This window comes from Hemicordylus capensis, chromosome 4 (genome assembly GCF_027244095.1).
Source record: "Hemicordylus capensis ecotype Gifberg chromosome 4, rHemCap1.1.pri, whole genome shotgun sequence".
Lineage (NCBI taxonomy): Eukaryota > Metazoa > Chordata > Lepidosauria > Squamata > Cordylidae > Hemicordylus > Hemicordylus capensis.
The window spans coordinates 104,853,527-104,875,135 of NC_069660.1; the positions used below are offsets into that span (position 1 = coordinate 104,853,527).

The window sequence follows — 21,609 nt, forward strand, 5'->3', positions numbered from 1 at the left end:
GTGTCCCCATGGCCTTACACTCTCATGTGTAAGAGCCCCTGGTGGTGCAGTGGTAAAACTGCCGCCCTGTAACCAGAAGGTTACAAGTTCGATCCTGACCAGGGGCTCAAGGTTGACTCAGCCTTCCATCCTTCCGAGGTTGGTAAAATGAGTACCCAGAATGTTGGGGGCAATATGCTAAAATCATTGTAAACCGCTTAGAGAGCTTCGGCTATAGAGCGGTATATAAATGTAAGTGCTATTGCTATTGCTATTGCTATGAGTGAGTGGTCCACTCGGGACCACTGTCGCAATCACATTTGAAGATTCTTCCTTATTATGATTCTTCATATGAAGAATCTTCCTTCTCAGTACTGGCAATGCTGTTCCTGCTGCCTGGCCCTTTTCATGAGTATGCCTAGGGAATGCACAGGTACCCCCAAGGGGAAAAGGGCTGGGCCCCCCTTCCCCAACTTATTTGTGGCGAAAATAGAAATTGGCTGTTAAAGAATCCCTGCCTTTTAAACCTGACCCCAGAAATGTACACCCACCCACCAAATGTTCCCATCCCATCCAAGGGTACCCCATAAGCATGGGATGCCCTGCTTATGTTGCCACCTTGAGTGTTCGTGCTTGTGAACATACATCATTGTCACTTCATTCTCAGGAAGTGAAGCACTTAGTGCCAATCCTGTCATCCCATCCCCTTTCCCTCCTGCTTGCCAGGAGTGGGGGAGCAAGGGACAGAGTGGGGAGAGGAATGCCCCTGTGTGACTTTGCCACTTGGCCTGCTGACAAGCTTGGGATGGGACATGGCAGCTTCCTTGTTGCCGGGCAACTGCTTGGGGCTGGTGCTTGGATTCTGGGTGGGTTTGTGCTACTGTCTCTATGATTGCAGTTTCAAAAACCTCCTGGAAACTCAGTTATGGTGCTATCTATGTTTGGACATAATGCTTTGGCAGCCAAACCTCTGGTCTCAGCAGTGAACTTTAGTGCAAACCGAAAGTTCAAATTGGAGTTTGATGAGGCAAATCACAGGTCGCTTTTGGCTCAAAACTGCAGTTACACAAATTAGGACGTAACAAAGTTCCAGCCTTTAGATTGTGAGCCCTTTGGGGACAGGGATACATCTTATTTATTTATTATTTCTCTGTGTAAAACACCCTGAGCCATTTTTGGAAGGGCGCTATAGAAACTGAATTAATAATAATAATAAATAACCTTTGCCCCATTTAACTCTGGTTTTGTGTTACATAAGAATTTGGCCAATGTTGCATGTCAGGACCTCAAAATAGAGAATGTAGGATTCATTGTTATGGTTTTACACTAAAAGTTTAATAAACAGTTGAAAATGGGTAATATTTCCATCACATAGGCATGGTCACAACTGAGCACTTTAAAGTATCACAGTAAAGTATCACACTATAAAGTATCACACTGCCAAAACTGAGCACTTTAAAGTATCACAGATTTCAGCCAAAATTTAAGTATGTCCAATCCAATTCAGTCACAGTTTGTGTCCTATCCTATGTTCTTAAAAGGTAACCCAATTTATGTATTATTATTCATTTAAAATATTTATACCTCATCCCTCCAGTACACTATTGCTTAGGGCAGCTCACAGCAATAAAATAGATATGATATACAATAAAAGTAATAAAATTACCCAAATTGAGTAAACCAGTTAAAAGTCAGGTTAAAAACAACAATAAGTATTGTTCAAATTAAAAGTTATTTTAAAAGTTATTTTAACACAACAGTCCTGCTGCAAATGTGATGTATTCAACAGAGAGTCACTCAAATATATTTAACTCAAATATGATTTCTTTTTTTATATTTCAAATGGCACATATGTATGAAACTTGAGGAGCTGAAACCAACAGATATGTGAATTATCATTTTGTGTTAGAATTCAATAAGAGTGATCTCTGAAATATATATAAAGCCTGTTGGAAAAATAATAATAGTTCTGAAAGTATCAGAAATAAAATAGTATAGCTTATGTAAATCTTAAAAGTTTTCTTTTATAGATAAAAATTAGTTGACTAGTATTCAAAAGATACTAGCTTCAACATTAGCTTAATTTCCTGCATTGCAAGTTTAGTTCATTCCCACAGCGAATCCACTTCTCGTTTTCCTATTGCTTAGAAACACACCCCCTGAAAGTTGGAATCATGCATCTTAGTAAGTATTTCAGTTATGCTATTGACGTCAATGCAGTCATTAAATAGATTGCTGGCCCTCCCAACAGTAAGCTTGTGCCAAAGACCTAGAGGCAGACACGTTTTAAAAGAAGAACATCAGGTTTTCTTTTGGCAGTTGGAGAAAATAAGGGGGAAAGTTTCTCCCTTCACATCTCTGTGCTTCACGAGCTTCCTCTCTCTTTTCTTAACTTCGGTTATTTTCATTGCTGAAACTAATTTTCAGCATTGAATTGAACTCACGGAGAAGTTGCCATTCTGTTACTAGGTGCATAAACAAACCATAAATGTGTTACTAAAGAGTCGTTTCTTGTGATCAGCTCCAACTGAAAAGTGACACTAATTTTACATCTCATAGCTAGCCTTACTTACATATATCATGTAACATTAGTCAGCCAAACCTTTTTAGCCTTTGACTCCAGACGTTCTTCGGGGATTGATTTCATGGAGTCTATTAAAAAATAGCTTCCATTTCTCCTCAGCAAGCCTCCAGTGGGCTCTGAAGATGTAAGCCAATCACGGTCCCATAGCAACCAATGTAAACTGTTCCCAGTCAGCCCCACCTGTGGACTCTCATGTTAGGCATTCCACACGTGCTACACCCATCATGCATTCTAGCATTCCATCCAGTCCAATTGCCATGTATGGCAGCTGAGCAAGTAACAATGATGTCAGTGGGACTCCCCAAGCGTAGTCAAGGAACCCTTCTGAGGTTCCAGTGTGGGAGGAGGGGCAGCAAGCACTCTTCCAAGACCAAATGACTGACAGATTCATTCATTATGTTAGCCAGAGTAATACATACATCCCAGAGCTGTCCCATCTTCTTTAGATGCACAGTAGAGGATATGCAGCTCTCCCAGACAGAATGGACCTGACAGACCAGGGTTTACTTTAAAAAAGCTGTTTAAGTTCCACACGTGAGGATATATGGCATCCCTCATCATGTGGAGGACAACTTTACCATTTGATGGGACAATCAGGTATGTTTAAGAGAAAGCACTAGATTGTTTTCAAGTGATTCTGAGCCTCTGCTTTCTTGTGATTTTCCCCCTCCTTATAGTTCCCTGCTTTTTCTCTGTTAGGAAGTTTCCCACTCTAGCTGTGGAAGACAAGTTCCTTTCATAATATTTTCCAAAATAAGCAGGAGAACTCCAGGTATCACTCCACGCTCCATTTAAAAAACCCATCAAGCTGAATTTTGAGTTTTGTACACCATTTACTGTAGCCCATATGCAGACAGTCTCAACCTTGAGCAACAACCCAAGAATTTGACTGAAAGTGAAAGCCCACATTAATGAAATGTATACACCTTGTGCCACTGAGGGTAATGAGAAGTTCAGTTGTATTTCTTCAAAATAATGTGGTCCTTAAACAGTCACTATCCTTCCAACCAGAATTATGTCAGCTGAGAGTGTGAATGATAAAATATGGGAGCACTAATAAGGAAGGGATGCATATGGACACCACATGTGAGGAAGGATATTCACATGTCAAATAGTTAATCCAGCAAACTTTAAACTATGTGAAAGCAAATTCAGAATGTTCTCTTTATCTAATATTTTGGTGCAGAACTTTGGAGCATGAGAGCTACTGCTAAGGATTCATTTGTGTACCAAGAAAGCAGGTGGTAACCATTACTCTTAAGTTCATATATCATTGCCGTTATATTGTCTTTATGTTCTTTAATTAACTCTTGCTTTAAGTGCATATATCGTCACCATTATATCATCTTAAGTTCTTTAATTAACTCTTGCTTTTCTGGGCCATATGCTACTTCTTCAGCTTCCCTGGCTCCTGCTGATGTCAATGCTAGTCAGGAAAATCTGAGAGAATTAGAAGCCGCCCCCTGGCTTGGTATTATGAAGGCATAAAAATGTACCTCTGATGTTAGCCAGACACCGCAAAAGTCAAGTAAAAGGAGTGAAAGCTTAGGAGTGCTGTCTTTTCCAGGACATTCCTTGGCACAAAAGAAATTACTTCCTTTACTATTTGAGATGAGACGATTTATTTTCAAACTACTATTTAAATGATCATCCCATGAAAGTTATTTACACTGTAACTATGAGATAAATAGTTAGATTAAAACCAGATCTGACAATAAAACACACAGAGAGCAACAATAAAGACATTAAGAGCAACCACATAAAATCCATCAACATGCTTTAACTAGATATTCAGATACCTTGCTAGCACAAAGAAATCTTAAACTGAAGATTAGGATTTTAATGGGAGAGATATCTTTTGACTGACACTTTCTGCCTTACATTTTTCAAACCCTGGGTTTTTGTTCCTTGTTTATTTGCAGTGAAAAATAAATACATGCCAGCATGCTTCATTGCGAGAACAAATGTGTAGGTTAGTCTTTGTGCATGAAAAATAAATATATGAAATAACATTGATTTCTCACTAATCTAGAAAGATAAATCTATGCTTAAAAAGAGAGGGTGCTAATTATAATGTCATCGTCTAAACTATTTAAAATATTTATCTTCCCTAATCTATGCTACTAGCAAATAAAAAATGATAGCAGTGCTCAGTCACAAAAGATTCCCCTAGTAACTGCTTTCTATGCATTAATTAGGAACGAAAGGTTTAAAATTCACCTATTGCTTCAACAGACAGAGTAACTTCCCCATGTTTCAAAAGCAGTTTAACATTTGGCTATTGGGGGCGGGAATCAGAAAATCTCCGCAGAAAATCTCCGGCTATGGAGATGGTATTTGGTCTGTCCTGGATGGAGTTTCACTCCTCATTAAGGAACCCCCCGTTAATAGCTGGGGGTACTTAAGATTCAGCCTTGCTTCTGGATGCCTATCTGTGACTTGGAGCACCTTCTACTAACTTCATTTGGTACGCCAGCTGTAGCTTCTCCTGCAAAAGTATCAAACAAACCCAGGCACTTTATTTATCTATCTATTTATGTATCTATTTATTTATTAATTGGTTGGTTGGTTGACTGATTGATTGATACACCACCCTTCCCAAGGTGGTTCAGGGCAGTTTACATCAGAAAGAAATAAAAACACATAATTTAATTCTAAACCATTTAAAAGCAGATTAAAATTAAAACTAGTTATCCTTAAGAGACAGGCTAAAAAGATGGGTAAGTCTCTCCTGAAGGCCTCCAAGGTAGATAATCCTCTCATATCCATGGGGAGCACATTCCACAACCTAAGGGCGACAGCTGAGAAAGCCCTATCCCAGGTCACCACCAGATGAACCAGTGGCACCCAAAGAGAACCACTCCTTGTGATCTTAATGAGTGGTGGGGATCTTGTAGAGAAAGGTGCTCTCTCAGTTAACTCAGACCTAAGCCATTCAGGGATTTAAAGGTAATAAACAGCACTTTGTACTTTGCCCAGAAACATATCAGCAGCCAGTTTAAGAACAAGCATAATGTGGTCTCCCCGGGGCACCCAGAGACCAATGTGGCCACTGCATTTTGAACTAACTGAAGTTTCCGAACTATGTACAAGGTCAGCCCTACATAGAGCGCATTGCAGTAGTCCAACCTGGAGGTTACCAGTTGGTGTACCACAGTTTTCAGGTCATTCTCCTCAAGGAACGGAATCCTACTTAAATAAGATTGCCATTCCTTGAACTATCTGATACTTGCAGGAAAGGCAAAGTTCAAATCCAGATATGTTATATCCTCTGGGCATATTGCTTCCAAAGTGCCCAAAGTCCAGTGGATGTGACAGCACTTTTGAACATGTTGCCATCACATTCTCCCAGGGAAATGACAGTTCCAACCTAATCCTTTGAAGGGGTTAAGTTTACATATTATAATTTTCCTAAAAGAAAAAAGAAGAAAAGAAAAAGCCCTCTTTCATCCCATTATCTCTATGTGAACCTATGCATATTGTCTTAGAAGTAGGCCCCATTGATTTCCATGGGACTTTCTCCCTAATAAAGAGTAATAAAATACTCTTCTTGTATACAAATAGAGTGTTTTTAAAGGTTCTCATGTAACAAAGAACAGTAAGAGAGAATCATCAGAAAAGGGCATCATAGCATGCTTATATGCATACCAGAAATATATTGAGAAATGCTTGGGCTTTTGTTCCAGGATTAATCATAGATTAATCTGCACTGCACCTTTTGTAGGGATAGTAGGTGAATGAACTTGGACAGAGATGTGGATTACCAAGAAATCTTTTCATGAGGGTCTTCAGAGATCAATGGATGTGGAGAAAATAATATTAATATAAATGCAAACACCTCACCCACTGTGTGTGTGTGTGTGTGTGTGTGTGTGTGTGTGTGTTTTCTTTAAAACATAGCCATGGCTAATCCCATGCATGGCAGCTCTCGTGGGATTTTGCGAGTTAGGGAAGAGGAAGGCGAGCGGCCAGCTAAAGGAAGTGGCGCTGCTGGCTGCCAGGCAGTGAGAGAAAGCACCACCCCCAGAGAGGAAACGAAGTGGCAGCCAGGTCGGCTGCCGGGTGGCAAGAGGAAGCGGCAGCCCAAGGAAGGGGTGGCCAGGGTAGCCCAAGGAAGGGGTGGCCAGGGTAGCCGGCCTGCTGCTGAGAGGAAGTGCCAGCTGGGGCTTAAGGGAGGGAGGGAGAATGGCTGAAGGGATGGGTAGGGAGACGGGGAGAACTAGTTGAGCTAGTATACTTTAATTGCTGATTGTCTTTGATTGGACCTCTGCAATAATGGAGCTGTATAGGAGAAGAAGTTCAAACTAGGAAGTTCAGTGGAATACTTTGAATAATGTTCTGACTATATGGTGACTTATCCTCTAAGAAAACAGATTAAAATTCCATAATAAAACCTCCTTGAAATGTTGTCTTCAAAAGTGAAAAATTGGATTGACCCATTAAAAAAATCTGAGTCTTGCGAAGATTAAGAATGTCAAAGCAGAATAGGGAGATTACATATCCAAAATACTGTGATGTTCCTAGTAGCAATAGCACTTAGCACTTACATTTATATACCGCTTTATAGCCGAAGCTCTCTAAGCGGTTTACAATGATTTAGCATATTGCCCCCAACATTCTGGGTACTCATTTTACCAACCTCGGAAGGATGGAAGGCTGAGTCAACCTTGAGCCCCTGGTCAGGATCGAACTTGTAACCTTCTGGTTACAGGGCGGCAGTTTTACCACTGCACCACCAGGGGCTCTTTAGTAGAGTCTTTATCCCTGTGCTCACCATGGCACCTCAAGAGAATCATTAGGTAAACTGAAGGGTATCTGGTCCATCTTTACCACTGCATATTTTAGATCTACCTGCATATTTTAGATCATATTTTAGATCTCCATATTTTAGATCTACCCTAAAATATTCAGATAATTGATAGCTGCCAACACTAATAGGCATGTGCCCGAAACGTTTCAGAGGCCATTATAAAGGCCTCCGAAACATTTCGGCGCTGGGGGGGTGGTCGGCGTCTTGGTGCCGGTGGGGGTAGTATTTTAAGGGGGGATGAGGGTGTACTCACTCCTTCCGCCGCATTTCCCCCAGCAGCGCTCTGTTATCTTTAAGCTCCTCGGGGCGGCAGTGTTCCTCCCTGCCGCCCCATTTCCCCCATCGGCTGGAAGTAGCGAGCATGCATGCATGCCCATCTGCCGTGCATGTGCACGACGGGCACACACGCGTTTGCTACTTCCGGCCGATGGGGGAAACAGGGTGACAGGGAGGAATGCTGCCGCCCCGAAGGGCTTAAAGATAACAGAGCGCCAGTGGGGGAAATGCGATGGGAGGGATGAGTACACCCTCCCCCGCCCTTAAAGTACTACCCCCGCCTGCGCCGAATGTATTCATGTACATCGGATGTATTTGTGTACATCCCTAATCACTAATACACTGAGCATTGTTTCGTATCAACATAGGAACATAGGAAACTGTCATATACTGAGTCAGACCATTGGTTTATCTAGCTCAGTATTGTCTTCACAGACTGGCAGCAGCTTCTCCAAGGTTGCAGGCAGGAATCTCTCTCAGCCCTATCTTGGAGATGCCAGGGAGGGAACTTGAAACCTTCTGCTCTTCCCAGAGCAATTCCATCCCCTGAGGGGAATATCTTACAGTGCTCACGCATCATGTCTCCCATTCATATGCAACCAGGGCAGACCCTGCTGAGCTAAGGGGACATGTCATGCTTGCTACCACAAGACCAGCTCTCCTCTCCTAATATTATCATTTTTTAAAAGATAGTTTTAAAAAAATGATAATTATAAATAGTGTTTTACATAATTATTCAGCAAACACAACTAAAACTACATTTTGGTCTGCTGGCTTGTAAGGCATTACTTTGAGCTTTTTAATCCATTTGTTTGGACAGGCTTCTCTTTCCATAAGAATTTCTATATGGGTTGATAAAAGAGCATCAAATATTATCCCAAATGATGATAAAGTTTTTTAAAAGTTGGGGGATGGGCAGGGGCAGAAAGAAAAAATTTCATTTTGGTTAAAAAGCATCTCTCCCACAACTCAGTTCTTGTCCTGTTTATGGGTGCTGCCTGCTCTGGAGCCAAGCACAGCAAACAATATACTGTTGCTGCCACAAATCAGGGGGGGAAAGTGACAGCGCTTGGATGGTGCCAAATGGAAGTAACAAAATGCAGGAAACATTTTGTCAAATGTCACTTAGCAGTGATATCATTGGGGAATCAGGGAATGGGATTTGCCTGCATAGTAGAAATACCACAGTCAATGGATATGTAGAAGCAGAAATAGCAAGAGCGAAGAGAGACTTATCTTGGAGCGTTGAATGAAAAGGAAAGATTGTACAGATCTGTCTCCAAGAGCAGATGGATGAATCAGCACTATCGTTTTACTAACTGGGCTTAGTTCTTCATTGCCCAGTTAAATTCATGCATGCATTTATGAATAAGTGAGCAAATGACTAAGGTTGCCTGTATGTTAATGTAGTGGCTTGTAAGTAACAGAGCAGAAACTGGGGATTGTTAGGTTTATTGAACAAAGTTACTGAGGTTTATTACTTAACCAAATCATAAACAACAGTAATAAACAGTCTTGAGTGTCCAGTTAGAAATACAAACTGATCAATCAGAACAGTACAATTTTGATTGTTTTCATCAGGGATGTGCAAATTGACTTGGGTACAAATTTATTTGTACCCGAATCTAGCTGATTTGAGCTATTTGGAGACATAACAAACCACCCCTCTGGTCCATTGGCTAGATTTGGGTCCAAATCGAATCATACCTTATTCAGTTTGAATCGATTTGGATTCCTCCTATTAATTCCCCCAGATTCCCAGCTTTCATTTAAGGGGGGGGGGAGGCTAAGCTCTAGCTCTTGTAGAAGTGGAGTTATGGAGCAAAATGTGTGGTCGCTATTTTTCAAGTGTTTGGGTTCTTTGGTGTATAATAACTCTTCCTAAATGAATCCCTATGAAGATTCATTACACACCTTCATTTCTCGTATTCATTTAGACTGTCTTTGGACAGTGCCAGTTGTCAACTGCCATGTGCCAATTACACCTCCCACTCCCACGCGCAAGGCAGTGGGGTACTACTCAGTTTATGTTCTAGGAATTTTTTTAAGTGTTTAGATTCTTTGGTGTCTAATAACTTTTCCTCATAATGAATCTGTATGAGGATTCATTACACACCAAAGAGTCTAAACACTTCAAAAATTCCTAAAATATAGACTGAGTACCCAGTGGCTTGCTGGTTGGGGAGTAGTCAGCACATGGGATACCACTAATTCCCCAACCCCACCCACAAAGCAGTGGGGTCAAAATGAACAGAAGAAATGAAGGTATGTAATGAAGACACCAAAAAATCTAAACACTCCAGAAATTCCTAAAAATTAAACTGAGTACCCTCATGTGTTAGTTGACACATGGCAGTTGACAGTTGGCACTGTCCAATGACAGTCAAAATTAACAGAAGAAATGAAAGTGTGCAATGAATCCTCATAGGGATTCATTATGAGGAAAGGTTCACCAAAGAATCTAAACACATGAAAAATAGTGACTGCACATTTTGCTCCATAACTCCACTTCTACAAAGGTTAGAGCTTAGCTTTTAAAAAAGAAGAAGAAGAAGAAGAAAGCTGGGGATCTTTGTTAGGGTTAGGACAGGGTGACATTGCCATTATTTCCTATGGCAGAAATATACAAAATCAGCAGAAACTTAAAAGATAGTTGAAAATCAACCAAGTGCTCCACTGCCTTGAAATTTGGCTGGTAGGTGGCACCCATGGGGACCTACCCACCACCCAAATTTAGTGTCCCTAGGACCTTTATAAGTGGTCTTAATTGATCCAAAATTGAATCATGTCAAATCAAATCCAAATCGAATCTGAGGTGATTTGGGGCTACAGATTTGGACACAAAACAAATTGGGTTATTTGATTTGGGCACAAATTGAATCAAAACAATCGATTCATTCACATCCCTAGTCTTCATACAGTATAGTAGGCTTCAATGCAACTGTTCCAAAATCTTCCAGAAGTTTATTCAACCAAATAACCTCTTGACAAGCTTCTCCCATAGATATATACTCAGCTGTAGTTGAAGATAAAGCTACAATAGATTTTTTTTTGCTTAACCATGAGATTTCTCCTCCTTCATAGAAAAATACATTGCCACTAATTGACTTTATCTCATCTTTCTTCAGCCAGACATCAATGTGTCCTACTAACTTAGTTGCTCACATGCTGGCTGTACTAATTCCAGATCTGCTGTGCCCTTTAAATATTGTGCAATTATTTTAAATGCAAGCCAGTTCTTTGTCGATGAATTCATTTTGTTATTTCCAAAATATTCACCAGTATTGTCAATACACAAAGAGGCTATTCACACGATGGGAGAAAATTGGGCAAGTGGAGGCTAGCCCAATTTCCTCCCATTGTGAGAACCACCGGGCTCAGCTGCAAGCCCAGTGGTTCTTAAGCAGGTCACCCGCTTAAGTAGCCCAGCAGTTAAACCGAGCTTGCGGAGCACTCGCTCCGCAAACCTGGTTTTTCTGCTCGTGAGTTGCCCTGGCACAGCTCCGCATGGTGGCTACTCATGAGGAGACAACCAACTGGGAGGCTGAAAAGCAGCCTCCCAGCTCACGCAGCCCCCAAACTCCCCAGCCCCCACCAGCTCCGTGACAGAGTCGGCAGTTGTGTGGGTGGTTGCTGCGGCCGCCCAGAACAGACTGCCTGCTCGTCTCACCATCCCTAGGTGGCTCCTACTAATCGTGGGAACTGCCTGAAAGTCTTAGGTTTCTTTCCAAATCTGTTAGTTACTCTGCCACATACTCTCTGAGTTTCATCAATATTTCACTTTAAAAGAAAGAAAATACAAATTTCTCCATGGTGTTTTCACTGGAAAAGACCAACATCACTATGGATTAAGTTCAAGACCTCATTCAACTGAATTTCCATGTTTGAAAAGTATGTATTTCTGATATCATAAAGTTCATCGTCTTTTAACATAGCTCTAAATAATAGCTCTCTTTCTTTAAATACAATCTCTCCTTCTTTAAACACAAAACAACAATTTCCTGCTGACTGGGTGGATTTCTAGAAGCTCCAATGAAGTCTGGTTTATTCCCCTGCAAACAGGTTAAACTAATAATCATCCTTAAACCGGAGTTGAGGGAGGAAACATGCCATGCCTACTGCTCTCTTCCACTCTCTCATGGTCTCTGTTCTTCCAGTACAAAAGACAGTCCAAGAGTATTTAGCCAAATCTTTACTTTAAATGATCGACTTCTTCAGCATCTTTACAGACAAATGTATCTCTGTAGATCTGAAAGTTGGTCGTTTCTTGTTCATAAACTTCTTGTTGCCTATTTTATTATTTCCAGCATTCTGGGCCCATAACCCCATGTAGAAGAGTGTAACAGAGTGGAAACTGAGGCTTGTTAAGTTTATTGAACAAAATTACTAAGGTTTTTTGCTTTACTATTACCAAATCATAAACAGTCCTACTCTGAATGAAAGATCATCTGAATAGAAAAATAACAGTCTCAAGAGTCCAGTAAGAAATACAAACTGACCTATCAGTCTACAGAACTGATGGACACAATTATTCTAAACTCTACCACAAGCCTATACATACCAGCCTATACTATATATACATACAATACATCAGTGGCAAGAACAAAGACCATGTATATACACAGAAATCGCAACAGTTAACTCTAACAGGCAGAGATAGCTTTACATTTATCATCGGCACTGAGACAGTTTTAAAGTCTTAATCAATATGGAGGGAGAAGAGCCCTGGAAGTAAACCAGTACATCTTTCAGGATAACATTTCATGATGAAGTAAGCAGCTTTTGAATAAGTAGAGAGAACAGAATTGGTAGAGTAGATAATCAGTATCACTAATGAAAGCTGAAGATGATTAAAGTAAATTAACCAATTGAAATCACATTAATTCAATTAAGTCTTGCACTCCACCCCCAGACAGTGTGGGTCTACACTACAGGCTGGGGGTAAGACAATAGTGTCCTTCACCCATACCTTAGTGGCAATCATACACTGGCTCAAAGCAGCAGATCAGCAAAATGCAGTTCCTACTCCTCTTTGCCATCCCTGTCAGGATCAGGGCATTTCTGAGGCCTTATCCCCCACAAGCAAACCATTCAGCCTTTGAGTAAGGTGAAACCCCTAATGTTAGGAGGAATCCAAATCATAGCCCTCATGTCACTAAATCTTGCGGACCAGCTTGAACACCCCCCCCTTTTTTTTCAAACCTGCCTAAGGATGCTCACCAATCACCCCACACCCACACTGCAAGTAACCTAACTAACATGGAACAGAATGGAGTATGCAGAAAAACTCCCTGGTTTCCACCTATCTGCCTGAAAGGAACAAATTCCAACTCAGCCAACAACAGGACAACCAGCTATGCCCACTCTATTCTTAGTGCAAGGGGGAGGAAAGCCATGCCAACAAGGGCTGAGAGAGATAAACGTGCAAAGTCTAGCTAAGCCCTGCCCCTGCTGTGTGCCCTTCCAGACTCAGGTGAGGCAAAGCCAGCTGCCTCCTACATAAGGCTGGGATATGTCAACATTCTGTTCATAGCTGAAATAGCAGAAATGGTGGCACCAACCAATTCAGCTGGTTGACTCCAAGGCCTCAGACCACTGTTTTCAGACTCCTGTTGTACTGTGTAAATAGTACTGTGAAAATGTTATTCAGATGAAGCAGAATCCTCTGAAGTCAAGAGGTTATGATCCTACTGAGGCTAACCCTGTAGTGTTTAAATCCTGATCCCAAAGAGCAGAGATTGACAAAATTGGCCCACATGATGCGCAATGCAATGATGGCATTCCCATTGGCCAGCACTGCCATGCATATATAAAGCAGTCTTCCTGCAGTTGTGCAACTAATTAAAACAGCATGCCCACACTTGTGACATTCTACTTCCATTGCTTCCAATAGCTCCAGAAAAAATTGAAATTCAGAAAAGCCATAAAACAGCACAATAATACTTTGAAGTGTATTCAGATTTGACAATAATGAGTAATTAGATGACCCACCATGCCGGCAAAAGAGGGTATAAGATTAAGCTAAGTCAATTGGACACAAAAGTCCATTTATGGTCTTAAACCAAAACTTTAACCAAAACACAGTTTATGCTATGGCTCCAAGAATAGTCATTGCTGCCTGATGTGGTGTAACTGTGACATACAAATTGATATTCGTAAGGAAATGTCCTGTGGTAAAATTGGAAATACTTTTTTGGCCATTATAGATCAAGTTAACATTGATGAAACCCTGTTTATTTAGATGTATATATTATAATTTCATTTAGATCTATATAGAACAGATTGGAATGAATCTGTTCCTTTCCAAAAAAATTGGTTGGGTTATCAGTGGCTCTGACCACATTTTACAAATGAGAACAGATGTAACCTCTGGCCCTTATCATGATATTGACAGTAAGACATAACCAATAATATTTGGTGTTTTATTTATTTATTTATTTATTTATTTATTTATTTATTTATTTATTTTTAAAACTTTTATACCGCCCTTCCAAAAGGCTCAGGGCGGTTTACATTAAAACACCATTAAAATCAGTTAATAATTAAAACAAAAATTATAAAAGCATAAAACAATGATTAACTATTAAAAACATCGTAAAACAGCAATTAAATAATCAGAAGAATTTAAAAACAAGTTTTAAAAAGCTGAGAAAGCCTGGTGTTTTCTGAAGTTTTTTTTTTAACTGCCAGAGATGGGGAGGATCATATCCCAGCAGGGAGTGCATTCCACAGTCTCGGATCAGCAGCCGAGAAGGCCCGTCTCTGTGTAGCCACCAAACAAATTGGTGGCAACTGGAGACGGACCTCCTCAAGTGACCTCAATGGGCAGTAGGGCTCATAACGAAGAAGACACTCTCTTAAATACCCAGGGCCTAAGCCATTAGGGCTTTATAAGTTATAACTAGCACTTTGTATTTTGCCCGGAAACCTATTGGCAGCCAGTGAGGCTCCATCAACAGAGGAGTAATGTGGTCTCTCCGAGATGACCCAGAGACCAACCTGGCTGCCGCATTCTGAACCAACTGAAGTTTCCGGACTACGTACAAAGGCAGCCCCCCATAGAGCGCATTACAGAAGTCAAGTCTGGAGGTTACCAACAAATATACCATTGTTTTGAGGTCATTGATCTCGAGAAACGGGCGCAGCTGGCGTATCAGCCGAAGCTGATAGAAAGCACCCCTGGCCACCGCCTCAACCTGAGAAACCAAGGAGAGACGTTGATCCAGAAGTACTCCCAGACTGCGAACTTGTCCCTTTTGGGGAAGTGTGACCCCATCTAGAACAGGTAGATCAAAATCATCTCTAGAGTTCTGACCCCGCACAATAAGTACCTCCGTCTTATCTGGATTCAGCTTCAGTTTACTCTCCCTCATCCAGCCCATTACTGCTTCCAGGAAGGCATTTAGGAAGGATATGCCAGCTCCTGAAGATGTTGACATGAAGAAGTAGATCTGGGTGTCATCAGCATACTGGTAACACTCAGCTCCAAATCCCCTGATGATCTCTCCCAGCGGTTTCATGTAGATGTTAAAAAGCACTGGAGAGAGTATGGAGCCTTGAGGGACACCATACTTAAGCTCAGATTTTGAAAATCAACAATCTCCAATCGACACTATCTGGAATCTGTCCGAGAGGTAAAAGCGGAACCACTGTAAAACAGTGCCTCCCACCCCCAACACCCTCAGACGTTCCAGAAGGATACTATGGTCGATAGTATCAAGAGCCGCCGAGAGATGCAAGAGGACCAACAGAGTCACACTTCCTTTGTCAATTGCCAGTTGGAGATCATCCATCAGGCCAACCAAGGCAGTCTCCACCCTATAGCCCTCCTGAAAACCAGTTTGAAATGGTTCTAGATAATCAGTTTCCTCCAAGACTGACTGGAGCTGAGAGGCCACCATCCTCTCAATTACCTTGCTCAGCCATGGGAGATTGGAAACTGCCCTATGATTGCTCAACTCTGAAGGATCTAATGCAGGCTTCTTTAGAAGAGGTCTAATAATTGCCTCCTTAAGACAAGGAGGCATCCTGCCCTCCCTCAGAGAAGCATTTATGATTTCTACCAGGCTGCCTACAACAGCCTCCCTGCTAGATTGAACAAGCCATGTTGGACAAGGATCAAGAGAACAAGTGGTAGACCTCACCACTCCAAGCAGCTTGTCCACATCATCAGGAGTCACATACTGAAATTGATCCAGTCGAATCGTATAAGAGGAGTTGTTGGACACCTCCAGTTCAGACATCAAATTAATTGTAGAATATCCATCTAAGTCAGCCCGAATCCGAGGGATTTTGTCTGCGAAAAATTCATTAAACACATCACAGCAGGTAACCGATGCTTCCAAATTCTGTTTCAAGGGAGAGGGGGCAGATACCAGTCCCCTCACAACCCTGAACAACTCCGCCGGACATGAACTCGCAGAGGCAATACAGGCAGAAAAGAACCGCCTCTTTGCCGCACGTATTGCCTGAGCATAGATCTTTAGATGTGATCTATGTCGCAATCTGTCAGATTCGAGTCGAGTCTTTCTCCACTTGCGCTCCAGTTGCCTACCTTGCAGCTTCAGCCCCCATAGATCTTCCGTATACCAAGGGGCCAAATTTGAAGCGGGTCGGAGGGGACGCTTAGGAGCAATCATGTCTACTGCCCTGGTGAGCAAGTTGTTCCAATCCTCAACCAGAGCATCAACAGGATCACCAGCAGAGCCAACATTGAATCCCTCTAAGGCTTCTTGGAATCCTACTGGATCCAATAAACCTCTTCGGGTGGACCATTCTAATAGGCCCCTCGCCCCTGCAGAGATGGAAAGAGGTTGTAAGTCCAACCTTAACCAGATGGTGGTCTGTCCATGACAACGGGGAGATCGTAGGAGTCCCCACCCATGGAACTCCACCCTGATCAGAGTAAAAAACCAAATCAAGCATGTGACCTGCAATATGCTTCGATCCAGAGACCGCTTGGGATAGGCCCATAGTGGTCATGGCCGCTATGAACTCCTGAGCTCAGAAATTTGTCCTGAAATGAACATTGAAGTCCCCCAGTACCAGAAGTCTGTGAGACTCCAGCGCGAGTTCAGCAACCAAGTCTGTGAGCTCAGTAAGGGATTCCGTTGGGCAGCAGGGCAATCGGTACACCAACAGAAGTCCCAATCTATCCCTGGTCCCCAAACTCAAGTACACACATTCAATATGGTCCAATACCCTAACAGGGACCCTGGTAAGGGAGATATTATCCTTATAGACCACAGCCACTCCACCTCCCTGCCCACATCCCCTTACCCGTTCCTCTACATAATATCCTGGAGGAAGAATCTGGGACCAGACTGGGCCACTAGCCTCCCCCAACCAAGTCTCAGTAATACACACCAGGTCAGCCCCTTCATCCATGATCAAATCATGGATGAGTTCTGATTTATTTTGGACTGACCTGGCATTGCAGAGGAGCAAGGTAAGGTTATGTGGGATGTTGGCAGTGCTCTCCGAGGTCAAAGAGCTGGCAAGACAGCCGGAAGGGGAGACAGCTATTAGGTTTCTGACTACCCTTTCCCTGGAACAGCCTGCTGACCTGCCAACGTTACTTCTATTCCCCACCACCAGCTGAATAGCTGCCCCACATTCAACGAAGGCACTCCCTTAGCAAGATAAGTTAGCTAGTACTAACTAATTCTGATACCAGCAATAGCATCAGGGATCAGCATCGTGGAGCAATGGCTGATGAGGGCCCAGGCCACTACCAGTCTCCACGACCACTTCTGAGCCCATAGCCTTTGCACAGTGGAGGGACTCTCTCAGCCCAGAGAGTTGCTTCACTGTCTCGTCTTTCCTCCCATCCCATCTGCTAAGGTAAGCCCTACCACTAACCTCAGAGGGAGAGAGGTAGGAGAGGGTCCAGAGCCCTAGAACAGCCACAGAGAAGGCCCAGTCCTGAGTCACCACCAAAAGAGCCAGTGGCAACTGTAACTGGACCTCTCAGATGATCAGGCATCAGGTTTCATGACAAAGGAGGTAATCTCTTAAGAACCCTGGACCCAAGCCGTTAAAGATTTTATCCACATGGTTCTGCTGTTCATAAATATGGCATTGCGGCCTAGGAACTTGCTACAAAGAAATTGCTCCCTCCCAAACCTCTGGAGATGTGTTAATGGATCCAGAGTCAAGGCAGAACAAGGAACACTGTGAACATACAAGTCAACACTTATTCAAAACCAATCCACAGAATAAATTATTTACCAAAGTATTGTATCAGAGTAATAGTCAAGATAAAAGAAGTACTCACCATCACTACATAGACATTCCACAAAAGAGCTAAGCTTTGAAACTCAACACTTGGACTTGGACTCCCAAGTAAGTGTGTTTTAGAACTGCTGCCATGTTCTGAAGCCATGTTTTTCAAGGAAGTGATCCACACGGAATTAGTCAATCAGCACTATTTAATATGAAAGTGCATACGTAAATACACAGCCTCACCCCCATATTAACTGTGGAAGGCCAAGAATTCATGCTGGCTATCCCACATAAACCTACTTTCTATCATGTTTTGGCATGTTAAAATGAAATGCAGCTCTGTTACCTTTGAAAGTTAAATGAAGGGTGTTTCTCACTTACATGTTTAATTTGGGATTAATGAATGATCAGCTGAACCCTGCCCAAATGTCTGTACTGTCAGTTGCTGTAGGTCACTCTTTCTCTTTCTCAACCACATGTCTAATCTCCAATGTGACTTTCATGCACATGGTTGGTGCTCAGTGAATAACACTTGTATACATTTCTGTTGGTTGAATCAGGACTTTCTAATATTTGGATTTAATGGAAACCATTTTTACAGGTATCCCAAAGATAATGTCATAGTTAAAGAGCCATAGCAGACAACACTAAGGAACATTTCCAAGTAAATACTTTAAATCATATCATGTGTGTATACAGCAGTCAAGGGAATGTTTCTGCAGTGACCTCATAGTAGGATCTGTGTGAATATCTATCTCCCTATCTATCTATAATCAAGCTGTTAAAGAGCTCAGGGGTGAGATTTCTTTGTCAGCTACAGTGGAAGAGCACAGGTAAGGAAACACCGCTAATTAATGTTGTTTGGAGTATAAAGTAGTTTATTTAGGAAATCCATCAGGGAATAGATAAGACCTATGATGCTTGGTTGCTAGCTTCATACAGGACATGGAGGAAGAGGAGAAGATGAAAGTCTATGTCTCAGGTGAGAGAATGAAACCTGAGACTATCTGTCTAACTTAGAGGAAACAGAGTAGAGAAAGCATGGTCGGGGGGGGGGGGGATGCCCTCACTGGCTAGCTCTACCCCATATGCCCCTAGTGGTCAATAGGGTTGCTGATGCTAAGAGTTGATGCCATGCAGGAGCTGCATCTTCAACACAAGCAACAACAGAATTGCAAGCCAGATGCTTTTTTTGTGACTTCTTCAAATAGTGAATTAGTTTTAGCCGCTGCTTAGAGAAGTGATGCTCACAAATAACTGGGTGGCTCATAATACAAACTGAGCATTCTTACCCTGAAATTCATATTCTATTTGTAATTAACTGGAGACTTATTTTGAGCAAGTGTCCTGCTTTTGTGCCTTCACACTCAGCAGTTGCCCAATCATGTAGGCAAGGCTAGTGGTGGTTGCTGACAAATATTCAGCTCAGTTACCTTAAATTCTTACCTGGTCTTGATGAAATCCTGTCCTTTCTTCCTGATAGCTGTATTTCAGTCCAGTCTTAAGCTCACACTAGATGTGCATTGATTTGCATTTTCCAGAGGTATTCCTAAACCAAATGTGTCATACATGGGGATATGATCCTCATCTGGACTAGGGATGTGCGGACTGGTCCTAGGGTTTGGTTTCGGGGTTCAGGATCTAACTGAACTCCCCCCCCCGGTTCTGTCCGGACCAGAACTGAACTGAAACACACACACACCCGGGTTCCGTCCAGACCGGAACCGAACCTCCAGACAAGTCTGTGATTTTTTTAAAATTAATTCTAATTTACCTTCAGCCCCTTGGGGGACTTCCTATAGGCCATGGTGGGGAGGGACAGCCAAAGTTCCCCTTCCCCCTGCTGGCCTCTCACATCATAGCTGCGGCCCAAATTTAACCAGTTTACTGGCCCATTCGATCCTCTGTAAATTGGTGCAGCGGCCATTTTTTAAAAATAAAAAAAAATGGCCACCACACATGCGCAAGTGATCTCTTCAAGGCCCTGGCCCATGCCAGGCCTCACAGAGGCCATTTGTGCATGCGCAGCGGCCTCCAAAATGGCCACTGTGGCTTACAAGAAGCCCCCCAGGGGCTGAAGGTAAAGTGTGTATGTGTGTGTGTGTGTGTGTGTGTGTGTGTGTGTGTGTATATATATATATATATATATATATATATATATATATATATATATATATATTCATGACACACACCCCGGACCGTACTGGGGGTGGTGGTTTGGAGGCTGAAGGCAAATTTATATATATATATATATATATATATATATATATATATATATATATATATATTCATGGGGGGAAAACCCCGGACCGGACCGGGGGGTGTGGTTCAGAGGGGTGCCGGATTGAACTGGTCAGGTCAGGTTCGAGTCTGGTCCAGACCCAAACTGAATGAGGCCAGCCGGTTTTATGCACACCCCTAATCTGGACCATATATGTGGAAGGGAGTTGAAGTTGAGTTTTTCCTCAAGCTGTTTTTCTGCTAAGAATTCCCCCCTAAACTACAGCTGTTTGCAGCAAACAAGCACTTCAGGGGCAAATAGCTTCAGGAGGTGATTTGGGGAGCAAGAAAACAGCAGAAGGGGAAAGAGTTAACCTCCCCCTCCCTACCATGGCTGTTTCTGTAAAAGAAGAGGAACTTCCAGATTTCCGCACACCTCTGGAAAATGCAAGTAAGTGAACATCAGGAGCCCTTTCACGAGGCAAGGTGAGGCCATTGCCCCAGGCATCAGATTATTGAGCTGCCAGCAGGGCGCTCTTTAGGATCAATCTGACCTTTGCAAACTCTGCAAGTTCCTCTCCTCACACTCCTTGCAAAGCTTGCAACAAGCTTGGGGAGAGCAAAGGAGGAGGCTGGCAACCTTCCCTCCTCCATGCTGCTTTCAGAGTTTGCAAAGGGAAGCTGATCCCTAGCAGGGTCATGGAGCAAGGCAGTATTTGGTGCCTCGCCTCAGGCACTGCAATACCTTGGGCTATCCCCGGTGCACATTTTGTTTGATTCAAAGTATCTCTGTTGTTGTAAGGTAGGGTGCTTCCCAGTCCAAGCCTCTGTGATTCTCACTTCTACTGAGAATCCACATGGTCACACCAGCATTAGGGCCCATGTAGGATAGTGGCGGGAGGGGGGGACACAAAATGCCTGCTCTAGACTGACAGCTCCCAGCTATCTGACAGGTAAGACTGTCAGCAGAACTGCTGAAACTGTCACCACATCACCTCTCCCTCCTGCTTCATATTCCAGCTGCCAGTCAGGGGCAAGGACATCAAGTCTTGTAGTGTGTGATGACAAGCAGCAGATATGGTGCTCCTGCCTGCCCATCCGCCCCCATGCTGTATTTCTTATACAGCATTGCAAGTGTGTGCATGTGCCAAACTTCAAGTAACTTCCAAATTAATCTGCTCCAGGGCGCGGATAAAAGTGCCCTGAACCTGATTTATCAACTGTTGATAAATCAGGGTCAGAAACTGCCATCCACTATCACTGGCCCTGGCCCTTTGGGATGTAACTTTGTTGTCCTTGCTGTCATTTTTTAACATTGGGATTTCAATGTGAGTGGAACTGCTACCATGCAGAAGTCTCTCTAGTGGCTTCTCGGATATCAGCTATATTATAAGAACTCTCTCACAGTTACAGGCAAACCAAGCATACTTCCTGTTGTCTCAGTGCTAAAAGGAAATGACACAATCCATGTGAAAAAGCTGAGCAACTTACTTCAAAGAAAGTTCTCTAATTCTCT

The 21,609-nt window shown here is 42.6% G+C and overlaps 1 protein-coding gene across 14 annotated transcripts in view; it reads left to right on the top strand.

Annotated features, from left to right (window-relative positions):
- Window positions 1-21,609, top strand: part of PDE4B (phosphodiesterase 4B) — a 442,933-nt gene that overhangs the window by 371,300 nt on the left and 50,024 nt on the right. Inside the window, exon 1 of one of the 14 annotated variants that reach the window (XM_053250565.1) lies at window positions 3,000-3,160. The exons of the other annotated variants lie outside the window; for them this stretch is intronic. Within the exon in view, the coding sequence (XP_053106540.1) occupies window positions 3,148-3,160 (13 nt within the window). The 5' untranslated portion in view covers window positions 3,000-3,147. Of the gene's footprint in view, window positions 1-2,999; window positions 3,161-21,609 lie in introns of those variants that run through there. 14 annotated transcript variants of the gene reach the window in all.